This window comes from Rhopilema esculentum, chromosome 15 (assembly GCF_057945365.1).
Source record: "Rhopilema esculentum isolate cy_ngs chromosome 15, ASM5794536v1, whole genome shotgun sequence".
In the NCBI taxonomy this organism is placed as follows: domain Eukaryota; kingdom Metazoa; phylum Cnidaria; class Scyphozoa; order Rhizostomeae; family Rhizostomatidae; genus Rhopilema; species Rhopilema esculentum.
The window spans coordinates 8486768-8499160 of record NC_142829.1 but is presented as its reverse complement, the minus strand read 5'-3'; the positions used below and the strand labels follow the sequence as shown (position 1 = coordinate 8499160).

General features: G+C 34.5%; 2 protein-coding genes and 1 long non-coding RNA gene across 6 annotated transcripts in view; 1 reads left to right on the top strand and 2 right to left on the bottom strand.

Annotated features, from left to right (window-relative positions):
• Positions 1–871: 871 nt before the first annotated feature.
• Positions 872–3499, bottom strand: LOC148958469 (uncharacterized). Its single transcript, XR_016144647.1, has 3 exons — positions 3359–3499; positions 2893–3068; positions 872–2139 (listed from the first exon to the last, which is right to left on the bottom strand). It is a non-coding gene; the product is annotated as an uncharacterized LOC148958469 (long non-coding RNA).
• LOC135685155 (uncharacterized) overlaps positions 3436–12393 on the top strand; it is a 31771-nt gene continuing 22813 nt past the window's right edge. Inside the window, exons 1-2 of the mRNA XM_065200980.2 lie at positions 3436–3574; positions 10726–10897. Coding sequence (XP_065057052.1) covers positions 3530–3574; positions 10726–10897 — 217 coding nt within the window. The 5' untranslated portion in view covers positions 3436–3529. The remainder of the gene's footprint in view (positions 3575–10725; positions 10898–12393) is intronic.
• The window catches only part of LOC148958468 (uncharacterized), a 56110-nt gene continuing 47951 nt past the window's right edge, over positions 4235–12393 (bottom strand). For 2 of the 4 annotated variants that reach the window (XM_089112786.1, XM_089112784.1), the window contains exons 3-4: positions 10988–11061; positions 9280–10577 (exon numbers count right to left, since the gene is read on the bottom strand). In XM_089112786.1, coding sequence (XP_088968912.1) covers positions 10575–10577; positions 10988–11061 — 77 coding nt within the window. In that variant the 3' untranslated portion in view covers positions 9280–10574. Of the gene's footprint in view, positions 8404–9279; positions 10578–10887; positions 11062–11619; positions 11713–12274; positions 12361–12393 lie in introns of those variants that run through there. The other 2 variants (XR_016144646.1, XM_089112785.1) reach the window with 2 other exon arrangements.

The window sequence follows — 12393 nt, the reverse complement described above, 5'->3', positions numbered from 1 at the left end:
TTCTGTTCTGTCTTACATTCTCTCATCTTTTTTGGTCAGTGCCCAAGTGCCAATCCGTAGAGCAGTGTTACTTTTGTCTTATCAACTTTCTAGTCCTTCATCCCACTGACCATTAGCCACCAGCAGAACTACCATAAATAGGAAAGGGCTTATAACTGATCCTTGATGCAGGCACATATAGATATTGATATCGACAATTCTTCTATATGGCGTTCTTACTATTGTCCATGTATTTTCTTACGTTCCTTTACTATTTATATAAGTGTTTCATTGACGTTCCTTTTCCTTAAGACCTTTTCAAAGTTCTCGGTACCAAGTCATGGGCCTTTTCAAAGTCCACAAAAACCAAGAATAGGCCTTTCCTTCCTTCAAAGCAATTCGCCTTTAGCTGTTTCACGGTAAATATTGCATCCATTGTACCTTTGCCTGGCTGGAAATCCATTTGAACATTATTGATCACTATCAGACCTCTCAATGTCTGGTCTAGCACACTTTTCATAACCTTCTTTTGTTTTTCGGAAAGTGTTATTCGCCTGCGATCCCCACATACCAATGGGCCTCATTTCTGCTTGCATTCGGGTACATTCTCGCTTTTCCTCAGTCCTTCGGCATTGCTTCCTCATGCCATAAGCTTGCTTGCTGTGACCGCGCTTTGAGATCACACAGTTTTATGACAAAATCTACCTAGAGTGACTTGCTTTTTTGCCACAGGTCCTTTTCTGAAGTACGTTACTACCTCTTTGCTATGTTTGGATGAAGTCTACCGACAAGCCCAGGGTGGCAGGCTTGATTATTCCAACTGTATGCAGCAATCACAAATTCGCCGACGATATTCTCCACTTATCATTCTAGAAAAAACGCATGACTGACAATAAGCATCTACTCTCTGATATAAAGAAGGTTTTTAATGCCTTAAAAGGAAAGGCTAGATTACAATGCACGAATTTCTTTACAAAATTCAATAGTTAAATTCTGTATACTTTAGATACAACCGAATAATTGCTTATCTCGATTTAAAATGCAGTCATCGTTTAGTAGAAAAAGTGGATGATTGCCAAAGATTTTGAACACTAACTACAACTTGCCTAAATCATAGTGTACTTACTACAAAGTGATGTTTGAGATGGGAAATTTTATTTTCATATGAATTTTATAATATTTCTTTCACTGGGCTAGCAGCTGAGGATAGACAGGGGGTATATGGTCCCCAAATGCTCTTACTAATTGCAATTGTTGCCCTTATGTCAGGTTCAACACGGTATTATTAGTTGCTTTTAGGTCTTTTTAATTCAATTTTCCACAAGTTTTAGTGGTAGTGGTAGCATTCAGATAAAGAAATGATAAAAATAAAAGCAAGGCTAAAGTCAATGGCCGCTCCAAGTACCAAGATGTGTGTATGAAAGTTATTCTGATACCTTGAAATTCCGCATATAAACCCAGGACTTATGTATGTAGATTCAGTGGCTTGGGAGGAGTATAAATGGAATTCAATGAATGTCAGAAGAAAATGAAAAATAGGCTTTTTCAAGATTTTATAAAAAGATTGGTCATGTGGATAGATGGGTATTTTTAAAAAATTACGGGAATAAAGCTGGTGATGCTTGCAAGGCCCTAGGAGGCACATCGATTCAAGGAGAAGGCATTAAGATACCCTGTATATATATATATCTCGGTTTAGGTAACAAGCAATACAAACTAAATGTAAGAAATGCACTAAAGAAAAATCTAAAAATATAATTCATTGTTTGGTAATATCGTGTATTCGTGTTGAAGGGAGAAAATAGTGCCTCAATGTCTATTTCCTAATATTAGTCCTCGGCTAATTTTCTTGATGGCTTACATTTGGAAGAGAGCTTACGTCCCAGGAATGGGGGAATTATATTTGGGGGAGGGCTATATTTGGAAACTTACGGTGTTTAAAAATATTAGAACAGAATTCGGTCAAAGTAATTAAAAATTTCCAAAAGTAATTTTTATGTCATTGAATTTGGGGGAGGGCTATATTTGGAAACTTACGGTGTTTAAAAATATTAGAACAGAATTAGGTCAAAGTAATTAAAAATTTCCAAAACTAATTTTTATGTCATTGAATTTGCAGTTTAATATATCCAAGCAGCAGAGTATTTGGCTTGTTTTGTCCTACAAAGAAAGAAGATTCAACCACAAAGATAATAAGCTTTTTAGTTGAAAATTAACTGCAGCAATCATATTTTGTCATGAATATTTATATGGAATTTTGATGACCAGAATGAAAAGATATGTTTTAGAGCACGTAAGCGAAAACTATAGGCCTCCATAATTCATCTTTAAATCGAAACAAAAGAAATAAGCTTCTACAGGCAACTTAGATAGCTTATTTAGGCAAGGCATGGCTCATCTCTTGAAACTCTCTTTATTTTTCTGGCCTGGTTCAGTTTTTGGCATTGTGCCGTTTTTTAATCTGTTCAAAAATGTCATGATGTTCTCGAAAGTAAGTTGCGACCGCTGACAAAACATTGGCTTACGAAGATTTTCGATGTAGAGATAAAAACAATTGGATTCGAATTACAAAATAAACAGAAGATCTAATATTAGTCCAGCTTTATGTCTGTCCTGTGCACCTGCTCCGGGGCAATTAAAAAAAACGTGATGAATTCATCATTACAAACACTAAAAAACCATCTCACACATTTCACCAATATTTGGTATTTGCTCGAGTAAGAGGATCACAACTCTCTTTTGCATATATAGCTAACAACATTTGTAAATCGTGATTTTATTGAAGAAGAAGAGACGAAAATAATAGAAGAACGCTTCATCGGGAAATCACAGTCGACACCAATTATGAAAACTCGAGCCATTTGGTCTTTTTAAGTTACAAAGCAGCGAAAGACAATACAATTAGATACCAACCTTTCATAAGTAATATCCATGGAAACTGCGCGCATTGTCTTGAGGAAGGAAACTAAAGAAGCTTGTCAAAGTTATTATCATAAACACATTGCTTCACCAAGACTTAAGATTCAGCTTCTTTGAATGTGTAAAAGTCAGTAGTTTCAGCTTCCATGTGTGTTCAGCAGCAGTTTAAGCTGGGGAGAAATCGAATAGAAATCAGATCTTGATTACGACAAGAAACTGGTCTACTGGAGTCAGACTAACGACTAACATTCACAATATCGCGTGGAGTAATATTAATGTAGATTTGGTTAAAAAAGACATATAAAAGCAAGCTGAAAAGCGTGAAGACAAGGACACTGAGAAGTGCGCTTCATTGGTCACAGCTTAATTTAAATCGATCGCTCACTGTCGACTACCTTTGTCAATTTGATTGTTATAGAAACTAATAGAAGCGAGAGAAGAAGTTGTTCTCAATACTAACCTGTCTAGGTTGAAAAACTCTCAACCAATGATATTAACGCGGCTTGAAAATATTTAACTGTGAGAATCCGTAGGTCTGTTGATAATTAAGAAAAGCCAAGGAACGCCTTTAAAACAATCGTTGGTGAAGAAAACATAGTGTCAGCTACGGCGCAGAAGGCAGACATTCGGCATGGTTGAAGCTGGAAATGAAGCAGCCTCTAGCATGACCTCTTCGGTAAGTAACCTTTTTATCTGAATGACTTAGTAGCAGTATATGAACAAGTTAACAGGTGAATCTAGTTCGCCTGCTTTTGTTTCAGAACAGGCTGCTATATTTTAAGTCGTTGATTGATCAAAGGGTCTTATGACTTAGTAACGGGTACCAGTTCTTTGCTTGTTTTTTTCCAAATGAAACCTGCTTTTCCTCATTTGAGGCAAATACCAATAAAAGACAGCTTTGTTCATCTGTATTCCTAGGACAGGTTCTCTATAGCGAGGTATATGTCTTTTGCGCTTGATGATTGTTAACATGCAACATTTCGGAGATGAATTCAAATGAAGAGATCTGTATTAGAAGCTCATACTGTGACTGTACATCTCTTAAGAATGGTGTTAACTGTATGTCTGCCAATAACACCGATCTTATACCGATCTTATAAGATCGAAGAGATCTCAGCAAAAGTCTTTATGAAGGTTGATCTGCATTAAGACATTGGCAGCGTAATCGAAAGACTAAATGTTTGCGTCAAGCAAATTAAATCATAAAGACGGAGTACTACCTTTGAATATTGATCAGAGGAAAATGAAAATGATTTCGCTTTGATAGATCAGAAAAGATTGTTTTAAACCTTTGGGAAATTATATGGGGCGCTAAGGAGATGTAAAGATCGTCTGATTTATGTATTTGAAGATGCAGAACAGTATGGAGTTGAAAGCAGCGACATGTAAAATGGATGTTACGAATCAGGAAAGTCTTGATATGCTGCAGGGCTTACAACAAATTATCAAGCATTCACACTACACAAGAATCACCTGGGAATGCCAATCTAACAGAGAAAGTTTTATTCCACAGGCTAGCTATATAACATCAGAAAACTGGAGATTGTATAGAATGTTCTGAAAGAACAGGCTGCTGCTAAAATATAGATAATTCTGAAAAAAGGTTGATGCGAGGTTCGAAAAGCGAGTTTGTGTTTTAGTGCTGATCGTCGTAGCCGACTTTCTTTCAAATCTATCGAGGTTGCTAAGCTGGAAAAGGCTGCGTTCAAGCATCTTTCTATTGTACCGAGAGATATGAGTTTTTGTTGGAAATGTTGCTTCACATAAAAGAGGTTTCTTAGGACGAAAGATCAATAAAAATTAGAAATTTGAACAGCTGCTGATAGTTTTGATAGTGGCTTTGAAAAAGTATTGAGTTTTAGAGCAGCTGAAAAACTTTTCAAAAGCATCTCATTGTGTTGCTGAATTTATTGTTCCCAGTTGAGCTGTCTATCTTAATTCTCCTTTTCATGCTTAGCTCGTATTCGAGCAAATCGCTTGGTTATCGCTTCAAAACAAATGCGTACATGGCTCGAAAACTAGAAATAGGAGATATCAAAGAAAACTAGAGCTGAAGTGGGCAAAAACTTATTGCTTTTTTGTTATGCTAATAAATCTATACAAATCGCTGTACAGGTGCAGCATAAAGTAAGTTGCCTTGACAACCACTAGGAGCTGTCTGCCACGCTCTAAACGTGTTACAAAATTCAGATTGGCGAAATCACAAATTACAAATGTGTTAAATTTGCAGTGAGCCAGCAAGCTTTGTAATACGCGGGCGATCATGATAACACTTTCCAAAATACAGTTTAACAGTTGGCTACGCATAATGCTAGAAAATATGCTGCCCGATGTGCGGAATGGACACACTCCCACGAAGTAAGGACAGAATTAGATGAAGAATAAAGTAACAGTACACTGTCGTGTACAACTAACACCAGGCACGCAACATCTTGTCAATCTGCTTGCAACCACAATGAAATTTTTTGGCTCTTCTTGCGTTTAAGGGTCCTTTACAGAATAATTGAGTTGCATTATAAAACTCACTTAACTCTCACAAGACTGATTTTCTAAGGGACAAAAGCATTTTACAACATTCTTAGTAGGTAAAGCAAATGAAACATTTACGCTCTCTGGGTTGAGAGACGATATGATGATTAACTGAAAGCTTGATTGATTATTGCCTCTTTCCAATTTACCCGTTATGTAAGAAGAATGGGCACATTTATATCTTTGGAAGGGGGAACACAGTGCCTGTCTTAGAGGTACCTTCGAATAAATGGGTTTAAAAATGGATTGAAACCAGCCTTTTGAGCCTCTGCTAGATTCCTATCTAGAAGGCTAACGTATGAGAGAGAGGCTGTAGTTTCATTTCGAATTTCAACTCGATGTAGCAACATTTTTAGCACCATGTGCGCACCAATTAGACATGGTATGTCCACAGTCACTGGTGATATGGTATCTTCTTTTCAGACAAGCACTTTCACTTATTTTAATGCGATTATGAATATCATATATTGAGCAGGTATTGTACGATATAATAAAAGTCAGTGATCCTTTTCATTAAACTTTCGATATGACTTTGACATGTTTTCTGCGGAAATGCTTTGTGCAGGTTATTATGATGAGAGATTCGATTAGATATGGCGTTTTTACATGTGAAACCTAAATACCCAGAAGCTGAAAAGTTTCATTCAGAGATTCTGCGTTGATTTGAAAACTTCTTACATGTTTTCTTGATGTCTCTACTAGTACTTTAGATTAGCAATGTAAGAATCACAAGGTTTATTAACATCGAGAAGATCCTACCATGTCACTGCACAAAATACCTTCGGACGCCAGCTTGCATCATTAAGGAGAAACTAGAAAATTAAAGAAAATCTGACAGTTATAATTGTGTTTTAACTAGCAATTATTGATCGGTCTTTCATTGCCTGACAGATTTTTTAACCAATCAGATTCCTCAAAAGTAAAACTGTGCTAAAAGAGAGTGTCTTTAGAGTGCTGATTTACACCGTCTGTATGCAAGCTGTTGCAAATAACTGAGGACTTGACTACTCCAAAAGTAAAATTTCAATTTAGCAGTACCTTCTCCATTTACATTTATTCAGATGAAGAATACACCTGTATTGAAAACACCACTACTTAGTGATACTCGTTCACTATTTGACTATCATTTTAGCTCCAGAAGTAGCATCTCTATACAGCAATACCTTCGACATTTACATTTTATCTGATGGAAAATACACCTGTATTGAAAATTCTGTTACTTAGTGATACTCGTTCACTATTTGAATATCATTTTAGCTCCAGAACTAACATCTCTATACAGCAAAACCTTCTTCATTTACATTAAAAATCAGATTAAAAATATACCAGAATTGAAAACACCACTACTGGGTAATACTCACTCAATATTCTGAAAAACATTAACAAACAAACTTTTTTCTAACCCTTGCCTTAAAAGCAAAGAATAGAATCAATTGTTTCTTTTCCAGCCTTAATTCAAGATCTTGCATAGTCTTAACAAGTTTATCTCTATTTAAGCTCTACCCTGCTATCAGTAGCTTTATCGTATACATTTCTTCAAACAAAGATCACCTTTGCCACTCAATGATAGGACGTTCAAAAATTTAATTTACGATGTACCGCAATTCTATAGTAGCGGACTATGTTTTAGCGAAATCTTGGGATGATCCTTTTGATGTTTGAAAGCAGAAAACCGCCTTATCGTATTTTCTTTAAAAGAAATAATCTACTATTGTGTGCAAAACGTATTCTTGAAAAAGCTATTCACATTTCGAGAACATCTTTCTGGTCTGCAAAATGCAAAGACTTGCCAATACTTAATTTTTCATCCAATTTTTCGGTATTCTTTCGCACCTGTGCTTTCTTGTGGTTGGGTTCACAATTCGGTTTCAAAATTCTGGCATAGGAGCAGGGATACAGCAATGTAATAAGGAGTAGTTGAGGAATTTGAGACCGAGTCGAATGACATTTGAAGACGGAGCTCAAGTAAAAAGATGATTACATGCTCCTGTTGGCTCAGTGCAGAGGCGAGCAGATTCGTCCATGGCCTGCTCCAAATGCTAAAAAAACAAGCTAACTTTATATGATTAAACTTTGGTGGCTACAACAGGTTTCTGAATTTGTGCTGAAAACGGCGACCAAAATCATCAGCACAATATAGTTAAAAAGGCTTGAAATTCTTGAAAAATTGTGGAAATGAATGAAGATTATTTTTGAAATGCGAGTTTTGTGTATTTAATAGACTTTTAAGGAAGAGTAATAATGTAACAGTCTAACAATATGGTGTAACAAGCAACGTCATATTATTAACAACAGTTTCTTAAAGATTCTAACAGATTCTTAAGGATTCCAAAGGATTATAACAAATTTTAACAGATATTGTAAAATCGAGGCTTTGTAACAGTCTAATAATATGGTGTACTAAGCAATGTCATATAATAAACGAAAGGTTCTTAAAGATTCTAACCGATTCTTAAAGATTCTTAACGATTCTACCTGATTTTTAAAGATTCTAACAACCTCTTAAGGATTCCAAAAGATTCTAACAGACATTGTAAGATCGAGGCTGTGTAACAGTCTAACAAGATGGTGTTCTAGGCATTGTCATATCATAAACGAAAGATTCTTAAAGATTCTAACAAACTTTTAAAGATTCTAACAAATTTTTTAAGATTCTAACAGCTTCTTAAGGATCCCAAAGGATTCTAACTATTGTACGTTCGAAGCTTTTCGACAGCCTATGTACTAAGCGACGTCATCATATTAGGCGACAGTTTATGCCTGGTTTAATATCATGACTTAAAGTTGATCTGGAAAATTGTATTTAAATCAACAACTGATTTTCAATCAATCATGGCCAAACTTTATGCCGTAAACTGTTTGGAGATAATGGCCTTAGGCAAAACAGTCCAACCGCCATTCTTTTCATAAATGCTTCTTTAGTTAGGGCAAAATTAGAACAATCTTTGTATTTCAGCTAACATCAACCTGCAGAAACTGAAAGGAGGCCGTACTTGTTATTTTAATCAAAAATAAGATGTTAATCGTGCTAGAGTTTAAACAATTACTTAACTTTCAATAGAAAAGAAATTTTTTAGTTGAAATATTTTGATAAGAAATTTTCTTGAAATCATCACAACCTTCAGTTTTATTGTGTATTTAAGAAAATAATTACCTTCTTAGTAAACCAACAGATTATTTCAATTTTGCTGAAGAAATTGCAGCCTTAGTATAAATTAAGGTCGTCCCGTGTAAGGAAAAAAATTGATTGAACAAACATAAGCAAAATGTCCTGAAAAATTAATGATTAGATTTTGTAGGTTCATGCTTTGTTTTTAATCTAAGCCAATCGTGTAAGGGACGATAAAGGTGTTTTGTGCAAAATATTAGGCCTGTCTGGGGTTGGGCTGTCACCTCAAGGTAACAGCAAGTAAAGTAAAGCAAAGTAAATTAAGTAAAGTAAAGTAAAGTAAAGTAAAGTAAAGTAAAGCAAAGCAAAGCAAAGCAAAGCAAAGCAAAGCAAAGCAAAGCAAAGCAAAGCAAAGTAAAGCAAAGCAAAGCAAAGTAAAGTAAAGTAAAGTAAAGTAAAGTAAAATAAAGTAAAGAAAAGTAAAGCAAAGCAAAGTAAAGTAAAGCAAAGCAAAGCAAAGCAAAGTAAAGTAAAGTAAAGTAAAGTAAAGTAAAGTAAAGTAAAGTAAAGTAAAGTAAAGTAAAGTAAAGTAAAGTAAAGTAAAGTAAAGTAAAGTAAAGTAAAGTAAAGTAAAGTAAAAGTAAATTAAAGTTAAGTAAATTAAAGTAAAGTAAATTAATGTATAGTAAAGTAATGTAATGTATAGTAAAGTAAAATAATTTGCCGTACAAAAGTAAAATATTGATTAGATCAAATAATATGAAATTTTGCTCCTATCTTCGAAGCAATGATATCAGCAAGAGTTCTGTTTCAGACAAAAAATAAAAAGATAAGCACCAACATAAATAAAGATAAAAAATGGCTTGCATTAGCAGACAGCTTTTTCCATATATCTTATTGACAAAAAAAGATCCAACAAAAAATTTAGTACAACGATATTACAAAATACTAAAATTATTTTGGCCCTAGCCCTACTTTTCTTGCCCAATAATATATTCTAGAAATTATATAAATGTTAAAAACCTAAAAACAATCTGAATTCTACATTTCAAAGCTCTAGCACCATACATTAATAAAAAGAGGCCTTTTTCTGTTCTTTCTTATTTTTTTCTTTACGGAAGATCTAGTACAGCTAAAAGAAATGCGCTAGCGAATAGTTAAATTCTAAGACAGTCATCTTGGACACTGATCATACGGGCTTTCTTGCAAAAGAGTGACAAATCTTTGGTAGCAATCCGTAAAGAGTTTTACTCTTATCTCGGGCTGCACTAAAGGTAGATTGTCTAGCCTAATGCGTGCTAAACCAAACTATTTGATATGTCTATATCAATACAGGTTTTTGCAAAATAAATAATTTCACTATATTGCAAAATAAAGCAATGCAATGCATCTTAACCTATAAATTGCATCAGAAGATGCACAGCTGCATAAAATTCCACGTAAAAACGACCGAATGATTTAGATTGAGCTTCATGCACAGCAATTTAAGTAATCTGTTAAAAAGCCTAATACACGAATTTCAACATAATTTACTTTCAATCCAACACCGGAAAGTTATTCCCAAATAATGACAAAAATGCTTCAACTACTTAAAACAAAAAGCGAAAATATCATGTATGATTTCTTTTCCTTAAAAATAGTTTATTTTCACAACTGAATACTTCAGGAAATAAAGGAAGTTGACACAAAATAACTAACTTAAATGCTGTATGTAGTAATTAATAGTTCTTTTAAGCATGCGAAAAAAAGAATATCACTGGAAAACATTGATGTTAGAATATCATCTACAAACTTCCGAAAAATGTTCGATAAAAACTAGTCGCGTTAAACATAGTCTGAATTTCAACCTGTGAACCTTCAAATTCAAGGAAAAATATTACCAAATGATTCACGATTGAACAATATGAGTGGATAAAAATTTCACAGTTTTTCGTCCTATTACTTCTTCTTCTGTGTTTAGCAACGATAAGAATGATCCGTTATGGAAACATTTTAACTCATCGATTCCTGAAAGTTTCACGAACCAACTTTGCGTTTTTCACTATAAACAGCAGGAGGGGGTATGTTATTTTATGTATTTGATATAGTATGATATTGTATGACAAAATAACAATTTGTGACTATACAATATGACAAAGGGTGATCTATTTAAAGGTCTTCACCTTCGTTTATACTTTATTGATCTTCAGGTCAAACTGAGAGCAAAACGAAAATACACACGTAAACAAAAAGGCAGTAAAAGCAGCACCAAGCATCTCATTGACGATGCAAAGGCAAAATGTTTGGAGAATAACGAGAACGAAAAGAAAAGCACAGATCAAAATAGAACCAAAGAATCAATTGGTGATGCTAAAGAAAACTGTAAGTAGCTTTTCTGTTACTTTCACAGTTTTGACAATCTATTTGTTATTAAATGACCCGACATTAAAAAGATCTTAAGAGTGAACTTACAGCTTTATCAGCGATAGTCGTGGTGTGTATGATGACTCGCCTCGAAGTGAGAAGCTCAACATCAGGCAATGGCTCTGTAGAAAATGACAAAATTGTCCAGGTTATAAAACAAAAAGCATTGTTTTGGGGAAGTGTCTTAAAAAGTAAGCAAAGAAAACAAATAACGAATAATTTTGTCATTTGTTTAACATATTAACAAATCTTCTGGAATAAAGAAAGTTACTTTTTATGTGAAAATATGGTATTATGTATTAAGCCAAAAACCCACTCCGGAAAATGATCCGCGGATCGGATCAGATCGTGTTGTCCTTTCGATCCGCGGATCGTTTCAGATTGGAATGCAAGCTGACATTATCTCCACGGGATTCTTGCCTCATGACGCAAGTGTCCTATTGTTTAAAAAGTTCTAATTCGATTTTGGTCAAAAGAAAACTATTGTACCGGAACGGCTCAAAAAAAGTTGAAATGATTTAGTGGGAAAAAAATAAATAGTCGGAAAAAGCCATGCCTCACCAAGTGAAGGGCTATGGTTAGCATTCCTCATAAACTTTTGCTTTTAACGTCTATTATTACATGAAACAATTAAAGCTTTAGCTATAATTTCTCTATATGGAATTTAAAACATTACTCACTGACGCTTTCAATGATAAAGTAAGTTTGCCATGTTTTTAATGACGCTTTAGCGGCTAGAGGCTGTCCCCCAGACTATCGATGTTCTCTGCAATCTGAAATTTTGGAACTTCATTCAAACTCATCATTTAAGTTTTGTTCTTTAATGAATGTCTTGTCTAAATAGATAGTAAGAAATTTTGAGCCCATAAAGGCAGACAAAGTCAATGTACCACCGCAACATTTTGCAAAGTAACTTTTTGAGGTATCACTTTGGAATCATTCTGTGAAAATTTACCTTCTTCCAAATATCTTAAGATAGTTGGACTAGCAGTTAATCACATAACGGCAGAGAGCCTAAAGCATAAATATCACAAAGCAAGTTTCTATTGTTCAACAAACAGATGAACAACAAAATTGTGTGAACTAACTATCTAAGTTAGCGATGAGCTCTTAGTGTATCATCTAATAAAATAAACGAATCGGTAAGTCAGACATCGTTTTATACAACAGCTTTTTAACTTCATAAGTTGCGGGTGGCTAAGTCAAATTCATAGAGCCTAATATCTACCAAATCATACATGGTCTTCTCTCACTTCATATGTGCCATTCTGGTAGGCAGCCGTGAGCAAAACCTACTCAAATTATGAAAGTCAAAGAAATTTTACTTTGTTGTACCTCAAGGATCAGCTCTGGGCCTCATTCTTTTGACTTTTTATGTTTGAAGCAAATTATTATGCCAAACAGCCAGAATATCAAAGTAACTAAAAACAAAATAACGAAATTTACAAACCAAA